This window comes from Streptopelia decaocto (assembly GCF_964273445.1).
Source record: "Streptopelia decaocto genome assembly, chromosome: 1".
NCBI lineage: Eukaryota > Metazoa > Chordata > Aves > Columbiformes > Columbidae > Streptopelia > Streptopelia decaocto.
Genome location: NC_138663.1, coordinates 105,283,922 through 105,308,371, shown reverse-complemented (window position 1 = coordinate 105,308,371; position 24,450 = coordinate 105,283,922). Strand labels below are relative to the sequence as shown.

The 24,450-nt window shown below is 40.2% G+C and overlaps 1 protein-coding gene across 1 annotated transcript in view; it reads right to left on the bottom strand.

The window, feature by feature from the left end:
* Positions 1-4,022: 4,022 nt before the first annotated feature.
* Positions 4,023-24,450, bottom strand: part of CDKL5 (cyclin dependent kinase like 5) — an 80,857-nt gene continuing 60,429 nt past the window's right edge. Inside the window, exons 14-16 of the mRNA XM_082069913.1 lie at positions 17,676-17,778; positions 12,947-13,066; positions 4,023-11,651 (exon numbers count right to left, since the gene is read on the bottom strand). Of these exons, the coding sequence (XP_081926039.1) occupies positions 11,265-11,651; positions 12,947-13,066; positions 17,676-17,778 (610 nt within the window). The 3' untranslated portion in view covers positions 4,023-11,264. The remainder of the gene's footprint in view (positions 11,652-12,946; positions 13,067-17,675; positions 17,779-24,450) is intronic.

Sequence of the window (24,450 nt, the reverse complement as noted above, 5' to 3'; positions counted from 1 at the left end):
GGGAGGGCAGATCTGCACTTGATTATTTGGCCCTGAGACCAGACAGCCCCTGTTGCCCCACCAGGGAGGGCTCTCACATCAGGGCAGACATCTCACCCTTCTTTTCCTCATGCTCCTCCTGCCACTCTCTGCCATCCTCTGCCAAGTTGGGGCCAGATCTGGCCAGTCCCCAGTACGAGGGCCCCCACCTGTGTCTCACACTGTCAAGTCATGTCATGTCCTCTGTATCAGGTTCCCTCCAGCCTGAGCTGCCGTGGCTGTTTTTGGGACAGCGGTCAGTGCCTTGTGCAGTGGGTGGCCAAACCCCCTCTGTATCCTCTCTGGTTTTGCACTGACACATCTCGGGGAGCACAGGGTGGTTGGTCACAGGAACAAGGACTCACTGTCATTAACTACCTTGATCTCCATGGCCCAGTCCCCAGTGCTGAGTGCCTGGGGCATGTAGCAGCTCTGATGGTGCACCCATCTCCCTAGGGCAACGGTCCAGGAGCTGTGGCTTATGTCCCTGTCTCTGTCTGGGAGCTGGCACCCAGCACACCCCAGGTAGGACTCATGGCCCCCACAGCTCCCATGTGACAGGGCCAGGGGGGGTTCCGGGACAGCAGCCACTGTCTGGCTTCCCACATGTCTACAGCAGAAACCTGGCAGGCACTGGAGACCTTTTTCCTATTTTTTAGCAGTCCATGCATAAATCCCCAAAAGTTGCAGCATCGGCACCTGAAGTGTCTCAGTGGAGAGAGGAGAGGCGTGAAGCCAATGGCACCAAGGCGCGGCTTCTGCCTCTCATGCCATCTTCTTATCCCTGCAATTGTTGAGCGGGGCAGGAAACAAGATGTGGCTAAAACCAAATGACATGTGACCGAAAACATCAGAAAAGCCTTTGGATGTCTGTGCAATTCATCACATTTTATTCATTCATGAGAACAGATGTTTCTGCCTTGTTTTTCCCTGTATATAGAGACAAATAATAATTGTCAGGAAAATATGCTGTTCTGGCAAGCCTGAAAGCTTCTGGTCCACTATATAAACAGTAGGAAGTCTACAGAGATGTAGAAAAGACCAAGCCCCATTTGCTGAGATGATTGTTATTGTGTCACCCTCACTTCCTTGCTTTCCCTCATACCCCCAAATTAGTTTTGCCTATCTGCACACTCGTCTAGGAACATGATTTCTCAATAAGCAAGCAGTGAATCTGTGTGTTTCTCTAATGATAATCAGTCCAGGCAAGCTCTACTGAGAAGCTCCACTGAGCTTGAAGCAAGTCCTGCATGCAGCACAGGGTAAGAGCCTCTGAGGGGGTACTGCACGTACAACAGCATGGAGACAAGGGCTCTCCACCAGCCATCGTAGCTCTTGCGTTAGTAACACCAACACTGAAAGCTGAAGCATTTCCAGGCCCTGGAGACAGCTGCCATCACATTAACACACTGCTCTCCCTTCCCTAAAATCAGCACAGGCAGCTCTGCTGATGTCCTGGCAGATGGTGACTGGAGGGGAAGGAGCCTGGGTGCTGATGTTTTGTTGAATGACTGAGAAGTGGTGGGGTGGGGCTGAAGAGGTGAGAGGATGGACTGGGCACCAGCTGATGAGTGTCTATAGCACCCCAAAGCAGTTAAGCTTGACTGCAACCACCCAAAGCATTGGCTGTGACTGGCCTCTGAAGAGCTCCCATGCAGAGTCTGGGGTTTTGCAACTTGCCTGGTTTTGGAAATGCAGCCTGTGGCAAGGGCCAAGAGTTCCTGTGTAATTTGGAAGGGCTCACAAGCTAAATCCACAGCCTGAATGGATGGACCACACCATTATACACCACGGCACCACACTAAATTACGTGTCTTCACATGACTGATCCCGCATGTAGGATATAATAAAACCTTGGAAGGAGAAAAGACTGTCCAAGTAGAAAGGACCTGTGTTATCATTCTTCCAGCCTCCCAGCTTCAAAGAAGTCACTAGACCATTTTTCAGATTGAAATGTACAGTGATAAATAAGGTAGAACTAACTGGCATACAGTGTATTTCACAGTTCGTTTGCTTCTTGCCTTGTCCTGTCCTTCACCTGATTTTCACCTCTCCAGCTTGCACGGGGGGAAGGGACCTACTTCTAGCTTTCATCTGCAATGTCAAAATGGTTCCTGCCAAAGCTGGAGTTTTTGTTCTGATCCTGGCTATGCAGCTTGCTTGCTAATTGACCTTTGGAAATTCACTTAACCTCTGCTTCTTATCTAAAAAGAAGTGTGCTGAGAGACTTAATTAATTGCTCCTAAAATGCTTTTAGAATTGCACTTGACTTCCACCTCTGCATAAACGCAGCATGTTGTAGTAACAGTGCTACTGAAGGCATTATGAAAGTGGGACAGAACTAGGCAAAATACAATTACAAAAATACAAAGGTGTTCCTCATAAAGTCTAAGTTTCCTAGCATATCACTGTCGTTTTGATTTACTAGCACAGATGCCTGCAATCACAATTAGCCACAACAGAGCCAGCAACTGAGGCTGCAAGAGACAATGCAAAGCAGTGCTGAAAACATTTATCTTCTAGGAGTGAAAATCCTGCAGGTATTTACCTGCAGCAGTAGGGACTCCAAGGCATAGCTTTGCAACCACATAAAATGTAACAGGTTTGAAATAGGAGGCAGGACCAAGAGCCACCTTGAGCTTCCTGACATTAATTTTTAGTCTGGGATGTTTACAGGGAGAAGTAAGGCAACTATACTGAGAAGTCAAACTTGCCTAATCTAAACGATATGATAAGAGACTGCCTCAGGCCTCCAAAACAGCCACAGCATTTGTAAGTCAATAGTTCCTTTCTCTTAATGGGTACATGCAGGAATTTTCCCTTGATTGCGGTCTGTGAGAAAAACGACCACAGCCACTCTGCTCTCTGTCCCACAAGGGACCAACGCTGATGACACCAGGACTAGCCTGGTGAGGTGCCTCACCTTTTCAAGGAGGCAGCCACTGCGTTTTCTGGAGCCCCGCAGGGAGTGCAGAAAAGGGCACCAAGCTCCTGGGGTCACTACAAGGAGATCCTTCTAAGAGTTAGGGCAAAGAGAGGTTGTAGGAGTAAAGCCGAGTCCCCAGAGAGCAAGGCACCTCAAGGACATGGGTGTTTCAAGCACATTTGGAGCACAAGTCTGATGAGGAGCAGCTGAGGGAACTGGGGCTGTTCAGCCTGGAGAAAAGGAGGCTGAGGGGAGACCTGATCACTGTCTGCAACTACCTGAAAGGAGGTTGTAGCATGGAGGGTGTTGGTCTCTTCTCCCAAGTAGCAAGTGACAGGACAAGAGGAAATGGCCTCAGGTTGCACCAGGGGAGGTTTATATTGGATATTAGGAAAAAATTCTTCACAGAAAGAGTTGTCAGGCGCTGGAACAGGCTGCCCAGAGAAGTGGTGGAGTCACCATCCCTGGAGGTGTTTAAAAGGTGGTTAGACGAGGTTCTTAGGGACGTGGTCTAGTGCCAGTGTTAGGTTAAAGGTTGGACTTGATGATCTTGAGGGTTTCTTCCAACCACACTGATTCTGATTGTGTCTGGGACTCGTGAGATGCTGGTGGATCGCTTGCACTGGTGGAAGTTGAAGCCACTAGCTCAGGCCAGCAGTGTCCCTGCTTGGTAGGTGGCAGGGACAGCTCAGAGAAGGCACCAGGCAGCAGCTGTGGCACATCCCAGGGACCAGGTGGCTGTTTCAGAAGGATCTGAATGGACTGCAAGTCCTGGCTTCCAGCAAGTCTGCTGCTGGAGTGCAGTGGGAAAGAAGGGAGACTAAGGTAAAGGAGTCAATAGTCCTCAGTTTATTTCCAACTACTCTAAAAAATGAGAGACCAGCAGAGAAATACGTAAACTTTTTTAAAACAGCACACAATAACAGAAAACGTCATGGCCAGGACACATTAAAGAGGTACCCACCAAAAACTGTATTGCTGACACCTGAATGTTTGCCTGAAAGAGTCTCACCTTATATATGGGAATGACGAAAAGCCAACATACTCCCTAAATGGTGGATCTTCTACTGCAGCAAAGATAATTTAAGAGCTGGAGACTTCCAGAGCTTTTCAATTTCTGGGTAATGCCTGCTGTGGGTATTGGTGGGTTGATACTGTTGGAAAGAGGGAATATAAGAGACTCTTGCCCTGAAAGGCACGAAACCCCCTGCAATGTCTGCAATGAGACTCCAAGAATGCTGGGCAACAAGGTGCTTCAGAGCTGTGCTCTGTGCTGCTGTGGAAACGTCAGTCTGGTGGACAGATACGGCTTCTCAGGTGGGGAGTTCAGCAGGGCCTGGCAGTGACCTGTCAGGCAGACAAGTCCTCGTGTGGTCCTGGCCCGCTCTGCTCCCTAGCCATGCCAACCTACGGGGCGGCGCTCTGCAGATGGGTCAGCAATAAGATGAGCCATTGAGCAATGCCAGTGTTCTAGTGCAAAATCTGCATTTTTATTAAAGACATATTTTGGAAGGCCCATTCAAAAATACATTGTGCTCAGTAAAAATTAACCATTTCCATGCTGATAATTAAGGTTACCACAGGATTTTTTTTTTTTTCTCTTTTAGAATATTTACAGCAACAATAGAAATTGTACAGAAGTTAAGAATGGAATACATGCCCAAAAAAAAATTTGGTAAGGTGTACCAACAACATGATACAAAGGGTTGTATACAAACACTTTACAAATGGTTTATTAACTTGCATGAAGTCATCCTTAAATATTCAACACATTTTAAAATTTGTATTCCAGGATTAAAAAGGCTAACACCACATCACATCCCTTCCACAACAGAAAGCATGGTAGATTTAAAAGTTTGTGCGCTTTAGATTTCTAGTAGCTGCTAAAAAACATTGGGGAATCTTATCCATAAATTTAGAAGTTTTGAATACTACCTCCCTAGCCTGTTATTTTTGGAATAGTCTGTACTGGCAGATTGTGAAAAAAGACCACATTTTTCTAAACGTCCTTCTCCTTCCTTCTTCCAAATGACACAAATTCAGAATTCAGTATTTCACAGTGGAGATCTAAGCAGTTCTGAAAGTCCTTAGCAGATTCACCGGATTTTAAAATGCCTGCATAGAATTTCCAAGGAAATGATGGTTTCATGGAAGATTTTTGCTTTTTGTTCCATATAAGCCAAACATATAAAGATGTTACTCCTTTTGATAGACATATCCTTCAGTAGTACGAGTCTAAGATGTGCACTAGCAAAAAAAAAATAATAAGAAAGTTGAGAGTTACCTACTCTTAAATTTTTGCTTTGTTACTAAGCAGTTAAAAGCTCTGCCATGGAATTTACATGTCAAGAGTTTACACCAAGAGATTCATATCCTATAGGAACCTTGAACAGCCGCTTCCATCTTGTGCTGTGAACATGCCTTAACGCTGCTCATGGAAAGCTCTAGGACAGCAGTTACTTCACAACGCATCTTACACCTGTACAATAAAGATGCCACCTCGCATTTCTCAGAATGGATCCAGAGAAACAATGCCCTGCAAAAACAGAGACTTGGTGGAACCAAGCGCCTGGTAGGCAGCGTGTTTTGGTGGGGGCACAATGAGGTAAAGTATCTCACCCAGATGAAATGGAAAACTAAAATGAAGAAAATCCTGAGCAAGTCTAAGGATAGCTGTTTGAATAAAACAGCAAACAAGGTGGAGTAGTAGATAAGGCCTCTAACTCCCTGATAATCTGCACTAGAGAAACAACAAAGAACAAGGCAACTGCAATATTTGAGAACCACAAGGGGAAGGGCAAGGGAAGACTGCAAAGCAGTGCAAAAGATGGCACTGGGATTCTGGAGAGGGAGCTCGGATGGCTTGGAGGTTTCAGAAGTATATCAGATGAAGGCCCATCAAGATTTTATTACTTGGTTGCTAACAGTACCTAGAGGAAGAATGTTCTTTTATGTCTCTTCAAAATTTGGAGGCAATAATAAACTGAGAACAAACAAACCAAAGCTTGGCCACATTCTGCAAGAGAGAGGAGGTAGATTGACTTGCAGAGAAGACAAGAGATGTCTAGAGTCACTCTAAGTCACAAATTCCATGTTCAGACCCTTGGGCCACGTCTTAAGAGTCACTTTTGCCCAGCTGCATATTTTGAGTTACATTCTAGAAGAGCCTGAGAAGCAATCTGATTCAGGGGAATGAAAGAACCCAAACGCAGCGGGGCTGGTCCTCTCACACTTCTCATGCATCTTCCACTCAGTTTGTCAAAAGCCAACTTCTGCACCAAACAATTGGCTGTAGACAAAGTAACAAATAAGCATCCAAGCAGAACTTGGAGCAAGTAACATTCAGACCTAATCCATCAGATGTAGCTGTGCTGTCTCACGCAGTAGCTGTTACGACAATCTGCTGAGAGAAAGGATGACCTACCACAGTTTTTCCCTTCAAACTGAAAGAGGATCTCCTATAAAATTTGCTTGGCTTAATTTTAATGAAATTTACTTCATGATTACAGAGGGAAAAATCTTTCTTCAGTACAACATCTGAACCAAGTGATGTGCGCAAGCCTTCACTTGCCTGATGAGCCTGAGCATTGATGCACTGCTGCTGTTTGACCCTTTGAAAAAGGGGCCAACATCTAGAACTTCCAAGCTGTGTTATATTAAAAGAGTTTACTGAAATTGCTCCCTTTTTAACAAAGGCCAGAAGTTAAATGGCTTTTCTCCTCATTCACTACAAACCCAGTTAATGAATGGTTAATACCATGACTCCATTAGAGAGAGCTGTGTAGGGAAAGGCACCTGTTCTTTAATAGTGTGCTGATTTGAAGGTCATTTAAAAATGGTTATATAGGGCACATCACCTTTCCAGTCATCTTCCATGACACTCCTATCTTATTTCAAATGGGGGTCTACTTCCATGAACAACAGCCCAGATGCATGGATTATGATACAAGCCCATTAACAGATGTGTTATGTATGCTAGCTGGAATGGAAAAAATAAACATTCATTGCCACCCCACAATTTGCAGTATATTATATATGGCTATCCTTTTCAAACTCACATGTAACTGGGATTCAAATATTCTCCCAGCTCTACTCTGACAGTGCGCGACACATACAGAATTAATTACATGCAGGTATTTTTGAAGCATGTCTCACTACCAAATCGTCCTAAGACAACAAAAAACGGAAACACAGACAAAAACCCCGGACACTTCTAGAGCATGACTCCCCTCAAAAGCAGCTGGGTTTTGCCTTAGCAAAACAGTCCTTGCAGGGCTCTACAACCCGTGTTCCCTTTCTTATAAGGGAGGTCCACAGCACTGAATTGTCAAGAAGTCACAGCTTTTTCTGGGTGATCGCAGGAGCCTACTCAGCTAATAGCAACAGCAGCTTTTGAAGAAGAAAGAAGTTGGTGTGTATTTTTTTATACTAGTAAGATTCATCTGTTAAAGAGACCTAACTGCAAAGACAAGGAATGGCTAAAAGCCTATCATCACAGGACACTGCTCCTTGAAGAATCACTCCAGCTTTGCTCCTAGAAACACGTAGGTGTAGCAGAGAGAAAGGCAACAAGCCTAAGTACAACCTGAGGGTGTCTCGTCTATTTGGAAGTTTGAGGCCTGCTTTAACACTGATCTAAAAGAGTGAGTATCTGTAAACAGAGTGGCATCAGGACCCACACATTTAGGTGGGTCTGATTTGGTACCAGAAATCGAAGCCTGGTGTCAGTTCCAAGCCCTGTGGAATGGGGCATGTTTCAGGAAGAAGGAACCAAATCTGGGATGGCTGACTCTCTGCCAAGAGCTCAGCCCGGTGCTCCATGCTGGCAACCTCTCGGAGGAGCAACAGGTCTCGGACTGCGATAAACGGAGCAAAAAGCACTAAGTTAATAACTCTAAGGGACCTATCTGTGGTCAGGTCTGTTGAAAAAAAAAGTTGCTTTAGGTTAATACATTTACATGGCAGTTTAAAGAGACAGCTTAAACACAGGCAATTTCATTTAAGATGAGCTTAAGGTGCTTCTTTGTCAGTTAATAAGAGCTCGAGCTATAGTAAAAACACACAGACAAGTTTAGGCAGTTTGAGTTCTGCAAAATGACTATAATTCATTTCTGAAACCTAGTTCCTTTTCTATTCACATCATTAATGATGCCACAAGGCAAGAGAGTTTGCCAAATAATAAAATGCAGTTGAACTACGATACTTTATCCTAAGTAAATCTATAGAACATGTAGCACAAGACTCACAGACCAGTGAAGAGGAAAGCTCACACTTACAAAATTGTCTGCTCTGTTAATTCTCTTCCCCTTTATGAAACCAGCAAATCTCAGTCACTATAATAAGACTCCTTTGGAAGCCTTGGCAAAATTACATTAGCAATATCCTAAATATTGGGAAGTTAGACCAGGTTAAAAATAAAACACTTTATCCCAGCACCAGCTGGCCGAGCTGCTGGAAGTTCTTTCCAACAGAAGGAAGAATATACTACATACGTTCAACACAATTTAGTATGCAACTGAAATCTACTACAGTTTGTTGAATGTGAGAAGAAAATGCAGTATGAAGTAGAAACAACTTTCTGTAAATATGGGCCACCAAATACTTGAACATTCTTTGGGTCACCCTTGAAGCTTTGCTAACTACTTTAAACAGCTATATGTACAGTCAGAGATTACCCTGATTTAATGGGTACTGAGAAAAAAAATCCTTTGGAAACATTTTTCCTTGCTAGAGACCAGAACAGCCACACACAGCCCAGCATCATCATCCCCAGCGTGAAGCTCTTACCAGCAAGCTAAAAGTCTTGCAGAAGCAAAAGGATACATATCCACAAAGTACAGGAGAGTGGTCTGAACACTCCCTCATTCAAATTGCACTGCTTAGAGCCCCACTCTTGGACACAGCTTTTGTGAGGGGCTTCAGTGGCATCAGCCCATTTCAAAGCAGAGACCAGGACTAACCTAGTGGCGATCGACTGGTGAATCCAAAAGAGATTGATTAAAATATGCTGTAAACTCTGAGAGTGATGACTAGTAAATATCACAATGTCCTTCCTGGATGCCCACTGAACTTATTGAAAACTGGATACCCTTTCATGTCTACTGTATTTATATACGCTATATATATGATATATCAACACGGTATATATCATATATATCTAGATACCATACATCATATATATCTATAGAAATTCACATGCATATTTCTTGCAGGCAACTGACAAAGAAAGAATAATTTTTTTGTAATTTTTCAAATTGACTAGACCGACTTTTAGTCCTGGACAAACCTGATGCAACATCCTTCCATAACGTACTTTCTGACAAAGATTTTTAGAGTGGTGGTGCCAAATTTGCCATTGTTAGAACTTTGGTATGACTCGAGAGGTACCGAACAGCATGTCCAGTTTGCATTGTTATCCAAGTAGGAAGTTCAGCTCTTACTGCCTGGCTGCTTCTGTTAACTACATCTATGGCTAAATCATCGAATTTACATTCAGGTTAATCTCTTTTTGGAAAAGACAATGTATTTGCAAGTACAAGTGTCTTATGAGGACAGCAGCTAGAAAACAAACTATGCTGCAGAGTAACGAGGGAGTTGAACTAATGTGTTTAAAAAGGAAAGATTGTATTGTTCTGACACTACAGGCCCGACTCTCCTCTTATTGCACAAAGTTTAGACTGACAACTCTTTTGACTCCTACTGGCTCACCTTCAATTTAGTTTGCCAGTAGCAACAGAGGAATCAGGTTGGGTATTTGCTACACTCAACATTCACCAACGTAAAGGCAGTTTTAACAACATTGTACAGGAGACTGGAGCCCAAAACCTAGTATTTTGCTGAGACTGGTAACGGAACTGTGTATGGGAATATTCGGATAGTAAGACCTAAGGAGAAACCCAGCTGCATGGCAACCTTCTCCCTCAATATCCAAATATCAGATTTGTAGCTTCAAATACATCCTGAAATATAATAAAAAGTGCAAGAATAGTTTAAATTTAAATACAGTGTTTATCTTATTAGTTAATAGATTGCTAAACAAGATGTAAAATATACATATGCATAAAAGCTTATACCGTGATCTGAAGTGCCATGCTATGCGTGTCAAAAGTTTGGCATTTCACTTGCAATTCATGCTATGTTTCTTTGGTTTTCACCCCTGCTATTAAGTGGAAGAGCACCTGCTTTAGCTTGTAGTCATGGGACACTTTTTCTTTTTAGAGGAGACAAAAAATTGGTACTGGGGCTCTGTGCTCTTGATGCAGATGCTGAAATCCCATTAATATTACTAGGAAAGCTAAGGACACAGGGGAGAACACACCACGTTGAGATTACTGTACAGTTCTGCAGTCTCTTACATGTAGCCAATACTTCCAACAAAATAGCCCATAATAAAGCTTAGAATTGAATGTTGTCTTTTGTTTGTTACCAATAATGCCTATAATACTGGGCTGTCATAGCTGAGCAAGATTCATACTGTTACAGTCACGTTTATATCCACATTCAACTTCCTTTTATTAGAAGTATAATACTGCACTTTATATCACAAATGTATAAAAATATGGCAGATAGTGTCATAACAATACTTTTCTTTTAAATGAGTATATTTAAAAAACAGACAGTTATTTTCCATTTATATATATATTTATATATAGAATAAAATACTCCTGATGCAATATATAAATGTTACTGTTAGTTTTTTATAGAAACTACTGTAGCTGTTGCACTGCTTCACAATGTTTCAAACAGCTCAAAATAACTTTACATTATAACATAAAAGATATGATTATAACAGTACGATATTAGGTCATCATAAATAAATATTACAAATCCTATCAAATATGGAAGTTTAAAAAACAAATTTAAGACATACAATTTAACTTTAAACCCTTAACCGGGATACACTTTTATCACATAAACCCCACTGTTTTAACTAGGCAGCAAAAAATGTAGTAAGGGCATAGGTCTAGACATGAATGTTTTCACCCTTATAAGTGCCAATACATACCAGAAGTCTCCCAGCTTTCAGACAGAGATGTGCACGAAGCTGGAATGTAATGTGAGAGAAAACAGCAATGCATTTTTCTCCCTGACCGGCACACTCTGCCTGGCATTCAGTGACATTTCTGACGTCCGGTAATTCATAATTCAACTTGTTTTCCTGTATAATCCCTGACTCTCACTGTGGTGCCAAACAGCATAGCTCCACATGTACATATTGCACACCTTTATAAAGCTGAAAATGCAAGTCTTACCATCACCAGAACCACCACTTCTCCCCTACGCTGATCTCCACCTCGACTGGCCTATCTCCCGAGTGCAACTACAAGGCTGTCTCTTTCAGATCATTCAGGTTTGGCATTCGCGACCGGTTGGTTCGGTTATACGTGTGCCCGTTCTGTCCGCTCTTGGCCGGCAGCTGGTCAGAGTAGGGAGGCCCATCGCTGGCGCTCCGGTTCACTGGGGAGACGTGCCAGGTGGGTTCCAGCTGGCTCGGAAGCTGCAGTGTTGGCCGGGTTTTCGGCTGAGGCTCTTGCCGCACGTTGCTGCTGCCGTTGCTGGAGCTTTGACTCATGGGGTGAATTCGCACTTCAGAAAAAGAAGCTTTGGCTGGCTGACTGGGTAAGGGCTGGAAGCGAGGCTCAGCAGGGACAGGGTGATTTGCAGAGGAGAGGTGTAAGAGCTTTCGGAGAGATTTTAATGGCTGGTTCTGAAAGACACGGGGAAAAGCACTTGACCTTCTGCTCACCACCGTATCAGACTTCCTATAACACAACTGTCATATCCTAAACTGAGTTTCTTGTACTTCAGAGGACTTCTTAGCTTTCAATTTGTATTAATTTGGAATATTTCCTTCCAAGCTATGACTACACAGCTGAGAAAATGTCTTCTCATTATGACTCAATCTATTAGCTACCTGAAAAGATGGAACCTTTCCCACACCAGAAAAAAAAATTGTTTCCATCAATTATTTTAACCTTGCTACCTATGAAAACGGAGGCATAGACAATTGCATTAGCTGCCCATCTGTCACTAATCCTTCTGTTCACTTTGGAACCTCAGCCACATTTCATGAGGCACAGACATCAGAAATACAAAGCTCCTAAAAATGTTCTGAACATCAGTTAGGGGTTAGAGAGTCTTGTGTAATCATCTGCACGGAAATAAGGGCTGGCAGAACTCAGCAGTTAGATATTTTGTTTGCCAGCAGCTGGGTGATCTGCTGCTCTAGTCCCTCACAACTGCTTTAACTGGTGAGCTGGTTAAAGGAAAATGGAGACATGGGGTTATTGAAATGGCTAGCAAGAGCCTGGGGAAGTCTCTGAGTACACAGAGTGGTATGAAAACAACCTCATCAAATTCCACAGCTCACAGAGCAACTTGCTTCTTCAAACACTGCAGCTGCAACAAACACTTTTCTTCAGTTTTCAGTGTTGTAATGGCAACAGAGCATTGCACTGAAGCTCCCTCCCAAACCCTGCCCCCAAGCTCATTTTAGAACTGGAGAAAATAAGCTTGCATTAGTCCAGTGCTATGCTCCAATAATGTAGACTGCTTAAACTGCAGCCTGTGCCAGCTGAGGTACAGCTGCACCATGACGTGGTCGTGATGCTCTGGTGATCCCAGCAAGTACCAAACTGTGCCCAGCAGCAGTGAGCCCTCAGCATGCACCAGTCCTGGCAGAGCCAACTTCAGGGCTTTCCTACAGTGCTGCAAAGCTACCACAGACATGCACTGAAGCATCGCTTGCCTCTAAAACATAACCAATATTTTGAAAGGCTCCAAGACCAACACAGGGACATTTTCTCTCTTTTCCTTGTCATTCATATCTAGATTTTCAAAGAATTACACAGGACTACAGGCACATGATTTTTTTACATTCAATGCGCAGGGAATGAGGAGGCTGGGAAATAACGTCAGATGCAATTTTTCTATTCACCAGAGAAAAAGCTGTCAAGATATCTCAGTGATGTTAAAACACAGGGAACTGATAATGCCACTTACATGAGGCTGGATTTCTGTCATCTTCTCAGGATGCCAATCCTTCTGCCTGCTGCTCTGGTGATTAGAAGAATGAATGGCTTTCTGTAATGCCAAGAGATCCTGACCATCACTGCTAGGCATCTGCAACAAAATATTAAATACTTGTTTCCTTATATATTCTTAAGGATAGCTGTAAATCATTTCCCTCAGTTAATTACAAAACGCAAGTGAAGCCCATTACTGCAGCAGAATTGCCATGACCTTTCAATATCTTTCCCCATAGTAAGAGCAAGTGGCTGTGGATATCATGCAGATTTGCTAAATATACCCTTAGCCCTTAAAGCATTCACATGCTGTTAGTGTTATTTGCTGTAAGAGAGAGCAGTTAAACAAGGCTTTAATAAAAAATAAAAATTAAACAAAAAAAAATGTTGAGCCTCTTCTTCATTTAAAAAGCGTTCCATACTGCAGTTAAGACCATGGATCAGTTCTATAAATTTGTTCCTGAGTGAAGCTGACCAAAGTTTCTCTCAACTGATGTCTAGCTGATTTTGCGATCACAAACCCAAGAGTTTTTCCTTTCCCTGTCTTTCTCCTTCTCCACAAATATCCCACACTAAAGCAAAAAATAAGAAACTCCCCAATCTTCTCCCCCTAACAAGCTGAAAATCTAACAAAATTTAACCTATTTTTAATGCAAGCTGTGTTTTATAATGAACAATTAGGACAAACAAAAATACAACAGAGGCATGAGCTAAAATTTAGTTTTCAGATGATCTGTTGTTAATATTTGATTAATTAAATATATATATATATAAAGGATCAGTTGCATAAAAAATGTATTACCAATACAGCTATAAAACAAACCAGGTTATTTATTTTCCTGATTGAAATGGAACGAGACAGTGTAAATTTTAAACATACATGATTTCACAACTATTTTCCTCCTTCAGTCTTAGTCCCAGGGCTCATTCTCTCTGGAACTTGTATGTTACATTTTCCGCATATCAAATACTAAAAAAAATGTAGGCACAATGTATTTCAACAGAACTGCCAATTTTACCTAAATTTATCGAACTGGCCCAAGATACTTAACTGGCATGAAGAGAAAGTGATCCCATGAAAATAAAACACATGCTGCTGTAGTCAGTAAAACAAGTTTACTGGAGCATTTTACAGTGCTACTGTACTTAAAAATTAATACCATGGGTAGAGGGACTACAGGAAGCTTTTTCAAAGAAGAACTATGCTTTAAATTATTCTTTGAATTAAAAAGAGGAAAGAGGGATTTCTTGATTCTTGGATTCTCCCCGTTGGTTGATTCTGTCTGCAATATAAGATACAAAAACTAAATGCATAGTATTTCAATTCAAGAGATCTGTCCTTACCATATATATATATATATATGTATATTCTTTTTTAAAATTCTGACAATATATGGTATCAATCCTATAATTTGCTTTTGGAAAATACAATAGTGATTGAATGAAAAATGCATATGGAACAAATTCAAAGACCTCAATGCATAAAAAGCATGTAAAAATAAATCAGTATACCAGTTCTTACAGGCATGTTCATTAGGAATGCAGCGTGTGTCTCAAAGCCTTTTGGAAACAACTGGTAGGTCTTGTTGACTTTACTGAGCTTTGGATCAAATGCTGTAATACTGGCAATCATTTGTTACTTATGATAATGACCTAAAGTGGTATGACATTTCTTGTTTTTATATAAATAAAAAACAAAGATACACTAGCAATATTAGCAATTGGTTTTAGAATGAGCATTTGATAGTTAGCTTTAGAAGAAATAAAAGTATCTTATTTGTAACTTGTCAAAAGAGCTAGGGCTCCGGGATGAATTATTTCAGTTCTGACAAAAATACGCCTTCAATTACTTCATGTATTGCAAGGGCATTGGCTGTTTTATTTGAATTTCTGTAACACAACCAATGAGCATACCAATGGTTGCATAAACAAACAGAACTATCAAGTCTTAAAATTATGAATGGGACTACTTGTCACCTCCTCAGGTACTAACAAGCACAGGACATATACACTGTATCTAGTATTATTCTGCCTATCAAAAGAAAGCTTTATAATACAATTTAATGGTTACATGACTACAGAGAAAGATGGTTGTACTACCAAATGCTTGGTTTTCAAACAGCTTTCTCAGCTTCTAGATTAACGAACCACAGTCACTAATCAGCATAACTTCTTTAGGAACTTCATGGGTAGAAGAATTTCCTGTTTGAAGTTCAGCAAGTCAAAAAGGAAGCAAAGCATCACTAGGAGAAATGCTCACCCGCAACTGTTTTTCCAGAGCATATAATTTCTTCAGACCCACAGCTTGCAATATGTGCCAAAATCTGCAAAACTCGGCCTCCTCTGAAGATAGCTGCCTACTGACACTATGCACAACCCTCATCAATATCACATTGTTTGGTGGCAGATGGCAGAAAAAATTGTGACTCTTTTGCTACCTTACTAAAAGACTCCAGATAAGACAGATGAAAAGGAGAATGGGTGAGAACAGCTCCACAAAAGCAATATTGCAAAGAATTCTCATAGCAGGCAGTAACGATTGTCATCCCACAGGGAACTGCACCTGGAGAACTCCAGGGAGAATGATGAATGGGAACAACTCTGCAGGAGGAAGTGTCAGGAATTGGGATGAGTTCTGGGCTATTAGAGATTTTGAGAATGCCATTATTAAGACGTCTTCAACGTGATTTCAGATGGTTTTTATTACTCTTATGATGATCACCAGCAAAATGAGACTTGCCAGAGGACAGCAGAAGTAAACAGTAGCTAGCAGATGTGCTATTATCACTCTCTTAACAAACATTTTATGACACGTTTCTCAGGATTGTGACCGTTCTCTGGTCTAATTTGTTATTTGCTGCAGAAAGTCTGTGTCAGAGTAAATAAGTGGAATTACATACTTCTGGGACTCCAAAATAATTTTAAGCCTCAGAAAAAAACTTCGGTAGTCACAAGCTATATGTTAGATTTTTAATATGAATTCATAGAAAACATTATTCATGTAGTTGAAGAGCTAATCTTACAGTGCTGTTAACAGCTTTTACTACTGAAGTCAAACTCAGTGCTGAACTGAAGGTAATAATTATTTTTTGTGCTGGAAGATCCTAATAAACATCATAATGTTCATTAGGTAGATGTCCTCAACTAACAGACAAAAAAGAACAAAGAACAGTGCCTGAACCACACACTTGTACACACATTGGTGGGTACAGCCTATCCCTAGATACTGTCCTGGATAATGTATAAACCTGCCTTGTCTTGTCATCAGTGATGTCTTTGGTAGCTATAGATCAAGGTACTTGTGATTTAGATGTTTTGGAATGCGCCAGATTTTGAGATGCAACACAATCCAGTCTATATTTCCTTTGCACAGTTTAATCTGGAAGCAGTTGATACACCATCTATCAGCTGGTCTTTTGAAGTGTTCCTTGCCACCATGCCTGAATAGCTGGAATCACAGTAGAGCAGAACAGTGCAAATTTAATACTTGGAACCATTAGCCCTACATGTGATATTTTTTCATGGATGTTTTGACATCAAATAACCCCAGAATTACAATCCAGGTATTTTGTTCAGCTGTGTGATGCTAATGGTCATATTTGAACTGGGTACACGTATTGTGATATCAGGATGAACAAGTTCAGAAGGAGAGGTAGATGCCACTCCTCTAAAACCTGCCCGGCAGGAAGGTGAGGTGCATTTTTGAGTGCTACTGAACACACACGTGCACATGTTCCATACAGTTCAAAGAAACAAACAAACAGAAAGTCTGATAATTTTCAACAGATCAGACATCTACCAATAACCAGTCATGCCACCTCACTCTATGACAATAGATATTTTGATTTAGTTACTCCCCTTCTCCTGGAGTGAGCATGATTTAAACCATTCAGAGAACCTTCAAAACTATAACTGCAGTTACACTTAGAGAGACATCACAACTTTATGTAAATGAGTATTTTACTGTTTCTGGAACTGTTATTCGAGAATGAGATGATGTTTCATTACTTCTGTTCTTAGGGAGATTTTCATTATAAAACTTCGTGAAATGTTAATATAGCACTGCTCTCTGACAAAAGAAAGTTCTTTCTCCCTCCCAAAAACTAGATGAAAATGTAAAAAAAAAAAGTATAAAAGACCCTGAAGGCTTTTACCAAACAACAAAAGCCACAATCCATTCCCCTAGTAAAACATAAAATGTTAAGAGTGATTAAGACACATCCTCCTCATTCCCACTGCACGGTGCAGCAAGAAGAGGGAGGCTGTTTTCAAGACACTGCCAGGAAAAAGACTGGACAGAATTCTCATTTATAACAGTTTGGTCTCCTCCTAATGGGTGTCTGAGATTATTCAGGCTCTGAGGACACACAATAATGCATTTGCTATTCTTGGAGTGATATTACCATACCCCGCAAAAGAATTTGCCACAACATCAGCTTAAAACCTGCATCAAAACTGGCTCTCAAAGGGTCTGAATGAAAACAAAAATGCACAAGACTAGTAGGTGAAGAAATATTTGAAAAAGCAGATAAATAAACCTTGAAGAGGGAAAGAATTTAATTTTCATATAGTGAAGAGATAAAATAAAAGAACAAACAGATACCTGGGGGCACGATCACAAATAATACACAGGAATGGTACTAATCTAGCATGTTAAAATGGCATAACTCAAAACTGATAAACATATTTAGGGTTTGCATACTTACGGTTTGAGATTTCTTCTTTTTCTTTTTTATTGCCCTGAAAAAACCTTGCTTTTCTTTCTCCTTGAGCTGTTCTGAGTGACTGTTAAGATTTTCAGGACTTTTCCTAAACATGAAATAAGGTATTGTAAGAGAGATTTTATTTTGATATTATGTAATTTCTGTGTAATAATGCAATCTTATGCCAAAGAATGCAAATTATTGATTAAAGCAAAAAGATCCTTAATGTTTTAGCATTAATTGGTTCAAGGGTTACTATGCAAATACTGGATAAATAGTCTTACTAAATGGGATAGGAGGAACACAGTGTTAGGGGAAAATGTTTAGCTCAAATCAGTGAATAGTTATTTAGGGAAAAGGAAAGCATGCATTTTGATTTTATTTTAGCCAGAATATTAAAATAAAAATATCTCACACAAGGTCTTCGAGGAAAATGAAAATCAGATCTGAGAGAACATACAAACGGTGATGAGATATAAAACCACAGGTCTAGTTTATCCAATGCTTGCTGGAGAACCAAGAGTTGGGAAGTTCAGCAGGGAGAACCGATTTCAATTGAACTTCCTGACCTTTGCTGACATGGTTCCAAATTTATCACCAGGGAAGCTGGGAATCTACTGTTGTCTAGTTCCACTTTAAAACTTCACTTAGTTTGTTCTGTGTGGGTGAGACAGGGCTGGCAAAAGACGACCCGAAAGTGGAACAGGTGACTTGCCTGAAGATTGAATTTCCACCTTTTAACTTGTCCATACAGTTGAATTAGCTACTGCTGATAAATGGCATGTTACTTCAAGTATACACATTAAACTATATATGCAAAGTACTGCTACGGGGTAAAACGATGGTTTACATAAGACATTGGTGAGATATGATTGAATGCAGTTTTAGTGCCCTTTAAAATAGTTTGGAAATTGCAAATGGTGCAGGAAAGTGTTACAGAAATAATTTCAGAGATAGAAAGAATTGCTTACATTAAAAAGTCAAGAGATTTCAGCCTCTTTAGTATCTTAAAAAACACAGCCTCACCAGCTTCAACATATAGTTTCCTTGATTGTGGCGCACAAGTACTTATCCAGGAAGAAATTACAGAGTACTAGAAGGATTTTTAAAGTAAAGGGCAAAGCCATAACAAGAACAAGTAGGTGGATGATGACGCCAGAGAAGTCATATTAGAAATAAGGCACCGATTTTAACCATGAGAATCATTAACCATCAGAACAAACACCTTAGTGAAGAAGTGGATTTCCCATCTTTGACATTTCAAATCAGGACCTCATACTCTTCTGGGAGACACACATTCGTCAGATAAGTTACTGAGCCTGGGCCCCAGAGAATAGACGATATTCAATGGCAACTACCATAACAGAAAATCATACTGGATGACTTAATAGTCCCTTTTCACTTTTAAATTGTATGAAAACAAAAATGAAATTATTCCACTCTCTTGATGGAAAACCTGGAGGAAAGCCACAGTTCTAAGGGTTCTGGATGACAAACAGGAGCAGCTTTCCTTGGAGCAACTGTAATGTAGCAACACGGAACTCTCTGCTATAGTTATCTTTGGCTTCTAATTCTAGCATTAAATGCTATGCTATCAGCTGGTGATTCAGCTGCTACTACATGCCAAGCTATTTTTTTTTTCCCAAGCAAAAATCCCCAAAACACATAATTGGGATAGGAATCACTGGAGTCATCCTCCTTATTGATTAGAGTACCTTCACTCTGATAGGTGGTTTCATCAATTCCTCAGTTTCCACATAAAACCACCTCAAGCTCGAAGTGCTACCTGGTTCTAAATAAAAATACATACAGTGTTTAAACACTGTAATAAAGCGCAATTGTTGAGTAAGAGAACAGGCCTAGACCAAAGATTTCTAGGCAGAGAGGATGGTGGAAATTTTCCTAGTTTAGATTTTTGGAACTTACATCTAAATAAAGGAAACACATTCAGGTCACAACAACATAGATTTAACATGAAAATTACAATGCTACAGGAAAAATCTCTAGTTGAACATAATTATCAGATTTATAATGCACATTTAAAATATATTGGATTGCTAAGGATTCCTGTTTCTGTCAGGTCCCCGTATTTGGTTCCGCTGTGTAACAGCAGTAAGGCAGTCTTTTATTAGGACCAAAGAGAAAGCCTGAAAGAAAAGACTACTGACAGCCTTACAGATTTGGTGAACTCACAAGACTGACTTAACACAGAGAAACACCTACCAGTTTATTTACTAAATGATTTTTACTTAATTTGCTAGAAAAGCTGGAGGAAAGCATGTACCCCAAGTATCCTGCTTGTACTATGCAAGTCAGGTGAATGATGCTGAGAATCCTTCAGAGCCTTTCCCCAAAGGAGCTCCTGTGCATCCACATCTGCAAATTTACCCCAAGCCACAGCCCCAGTACAAATCATCAACCCCGTGACTAGGTTGGCTGCTGAGAAACCACCGTCATATCACAAGAAGTCCCCATATAATTACTCTACATCATCCTTTAAAATTTTTCAATGTTTTGCTCTGGCTTTTCTGTTTCAAGGTCTATTTCAAAATGGAGATTCTGTGTTTTTAAAGGTAAACTTAATCTTCAGAATAAAGCTTGGGACAATTTTTGCCACACTTCTAGACAAAGATTCACCCAAGTGTAATTGTTTTCTTTGGCCCAGTGAACCTGGATGAGAAACCCGCTCCCTAAAGCAGACAAGCAGAGAAGTGAAATTCTGCACCATCAATTCCTCTTTATGGCTATAGTGACTGGAGAAGAAAAATAAGGGACTGAGAAGTCTGCTCATTTTCAAACTGCTTGCCCCAAAGCCAGTGGTTTTATACTGACTGGTTTATGTCATTAACTCCTATGACTCATGTCGCAGTACAGTTGTCTGAAAAAGCATTGACCTTGAAAAGTAACTGCTTCAGAACACATGCTCATTACGTGAAGAGAGTGAACATATATAGCATTATAGCAGGAAGCTTCAACACCAGGATTTTGCACTGAGTAAAAATAGAGCAGAACATTTTGATCGATGAGATGAGACACTGGGATATTTTAAGCATCCCAAAAGATGATTTTCAGTCAGTGAGCAGTACAGGAAAAATTAGGATTATCAGAAAAAAATCCGTATGGTATAGTAATTCAACACTAAACTCTTACAATATAACTCCAAGTATTTTGGTATTTTGCACAAAGCATCAGCTCTTGAAAAGTTACACCAGAATGTGTTACACAGTGTCTCTTCCACTAGCAAGTAAACCCAGCCCTAGAGGAGAGTCCCCACCCAGAGAGCTCCTCCAGCAGAAACCACAGCAAAACGTGCTGTGCTTTGTTTTTTTTATGTTTGTGTGCCCTTCACATGCCTAGGACATATAACGTAGATCACATTGGTTCTTCTGATCTGAGACATTCGGAAAAAGCATAGGTATAAAAAGAAATTCTGTGATTATCAGTAACATTTACTGCCCCATGGCAGGAAAGGTGTCCAACTTCATGCAGGTACAATGAGGTGTAGCAGCAAACATGCATGGGGCAAGCAGACTGATGTGCTTTAATATTAACTAAAAAGAATAACTATGAAGCATGCTGCTCTCACGCTGCCATAGATTCGTACTGCAGACAGCATTCTGGGGGGGGCAATTCCTCATGCTTGTTTGAGTCATTCTTCAGCAACCCTCATCTCAGCAGGCAGCTTGGCTTGGAAATCCCCTTTAACTGCCAGTGTACTACTCCCTTTATGAAACCGCTCACAATTAAACAATAAGGGTTTTGTGTAATGAAGAAGTTACTGAAATGTCTGAAGTTTTCTCCGGAAGCTAAATGAACAAATGTTAATTCTCCAAGTTAGCTTTTGGTTTTGCTTCACATAAAACCCTTGGCAGTTAGAGAGTTACCACAAACAACATAAAGAAAATGTCAGAAACTAGTGAAGCACCTCAAATAGATGGTTTACTTAAGGTAAGAATCTCAATCCCACAAGCTGAAGCCCATACTAAAACTTCTTGGTCTAATAGCCTGACACTGAAAGCTTAAAAATCAAAGATCAAATCTGAACTTTGCTTGGAGCTACTTTTTTTTTTTCCCTTCTTAAAATGTGGAAAAAGAGGATTTTTAACTGGAATAAACCCCAGATCTACATTATTATACAAAGAATATCACCTAGAAGCCGTCAAAGCCACTAGATCACCATACATACATATGCATATATATACACATATATTTCACATTCTCCACCCCTCCCTCCCCTGGTATCGTTCAACATTAGTAACTATAAAAATTTGGAAGAGGTTGGTTTTGTCAACTTCTGAAGCATATACTTCAGTAGGCTTATTTTTTGGACAGAATACTGATGACTACAAATTCTGGAAAGCTTCCTTGCAAATAGAGACTGCATGATTTCATTTTTAGTACAAAACAAAAGCACTGATGACTGGGGAAGGGTCAGGGAAGAGGCACCAGTTACTAGAAGAGACTGGTAGGGAGGTTCAGATGTTGCCAAATAGATGAATAAAGCAAATATATTGGATGACAATATGTGCAGGAAATGTCAGAGGGAAAGCTACACTGTTAAGAAAGTGAACATCTTCAAGCTGTGCAGGGCAGATTCCTAAAGCCTCACCAGTGTAACACATAGAGGTGACTTTTAAGCTTTCAAGTTGTAAGTTTGTAATTTCCTAGTATTTTTCCAAATTTAAGAATGCTGTAAATGAACTGGACAGTATTTACAAGGCAGCAACAGCTGTACTGCAGACACAGCCATACAAGCCCGAAACTAGCTTTGCTCAGATCTTGGTAACCTTAAAGTTTCAGGAACAGTATGACTACCTTCTTACACTGATACAGTGACATTATAGCCAGTCATGTCATGTTTACAAAATACTGTACTATTTTGGAGTTTTGAAAATTAATGGTAGGTAGATAATTGTAAGCCTTTGACACTCCTAACAGTAGGATGTTCTTTTTTTTGTTCTTAAATGAAAGTTTGTGTGTGTTTATTACTATTATACAGATATACAAATAATAATAAATATTATATATATATGTTTCCTCTTTTTATTGTTTTTGCAGGAAGGTATGATGGATGCTGTAGAATATATGACAAGCTGTTTGTCATAAAAAGAATACATTTAAATGGACATTACAGGTCTAAACAACAAAGCTTTCCAGAAACCCGAGATATCTTGCAAGCAATGGATGCACACACTTCCAATATCATGTGAGATAAAGTACTGCATGTTGGAGTTTATTCCAAAGAGATATTTAGAACTATAACAATAACGAAGGTAACTCAAGCCAAAATTTTGGCAGACTGGCAGAACAAGGTTAAGCATCTTGCCTATACCTATTGATTTTGCCCAGCTCAAGACAAAGCTCATACAAGTGAAAGAAAATAAAACATCCACTCTGGTATCAAAAAAGAAAAAATCGAAAAAGTTCAAGGTCATTTACAGGAAAATAAACCCTGGCAAAGAAAATATTTTCTAGAAGAGGAAAAAATTGCCTTTTTTTCAAATCAAGTTGCCTGAAGTTCAGAAATGATCTAGTAGTTGAAGAGTAAAACCTGATGACAAAAGTCGAGTTTATAACATCTTTATTTTTTAAAGAGGCAGGACAGCAGGGACGGAGTGAAGAAATGCACACAAAGACAAGGGAACATCTGTGACAATTCAGTCTAGCAACCATTCACAAAATCTTTGACAGAAGAAAAGCAACACAAAGCAATAGTATGAGAGCAGCAATATTTTACAGTTGTGGCAAGTCGAGGTGGAATACATGTCACTCATAATTTGAGACGAATTGTCATGCACCATTTACGTATGTCAGTCAAACATCAAATATTTACTTCATCATAAAATTGATGTAAGCAGAATCACATTCCATTAGAGCTTCCGACATTTTCATAGGCGTTTACACAACTTCTATACAGAAAATTAAGTAGAGGAACATAGACTCTACATCACTCAGGAATCTGATTAAGCTGCATTTATGGCACAGAACAATTTTGAAACAACATTAGACCATTGCCAGGACAACTTGCACAGAGTTAACATGTAGAGCTGGGCAGGAAACATTTCAGGAAAATAGGGAGTAGGAAAAGCAAAGAGCAACACATGCCAAAACAGCAGTAACTTGGTGTTGTGGGCACTGCCATTCTTCCTGTTCCGCAAGAAGAAACACATGTTCTTCTGTGGGTTCTTCTCTCAAAGGAGTTGTTCCACTTTGTGAAAATATCTGAGTACATTAATTGGAGCAAGGACTTAAATCTAACTGTCTCAAAGTTAATGAAGGGCTTTATTCACTGGGCCATATTCAGCATCTCTGTGTTCTTTTCACTATTTCAACAGCTTCAAAAGAATATATTGAGGGAAACAGAGAATGTGCTCCAGAAAAACCTCTAACTTCTGGTTCAGGGCGCTCACTTGTTAGATCTAAGATAGTGGTTCAAGTCTCTGGTTTAAATAATGAAGAACAAAGGCCCTGCACTCAAGTTCCTCACATTCAAAAAAATAATGCTGACCTCAGAATATTTGTTATTTTGAGTGTATCTGTGGTTTTGACTGGCAATTCCATCCTGGAACTGAAGTATCTTCCCGATAAACAGTTGGTGTCCCTTTGAAAAGTTTTGGTTTTGATAATTTGGCATTGGAAAAAAAATACTTTAGTCAAAAAATTCCCAACCAGCTCTAATTACATATGCTATTATTTCAGTTCAGACTTAAAATGACATTACACGTTTCTTTGCAGTGACCACGTAACAAGAGGTAATATATTGCTGAATGATTTATAT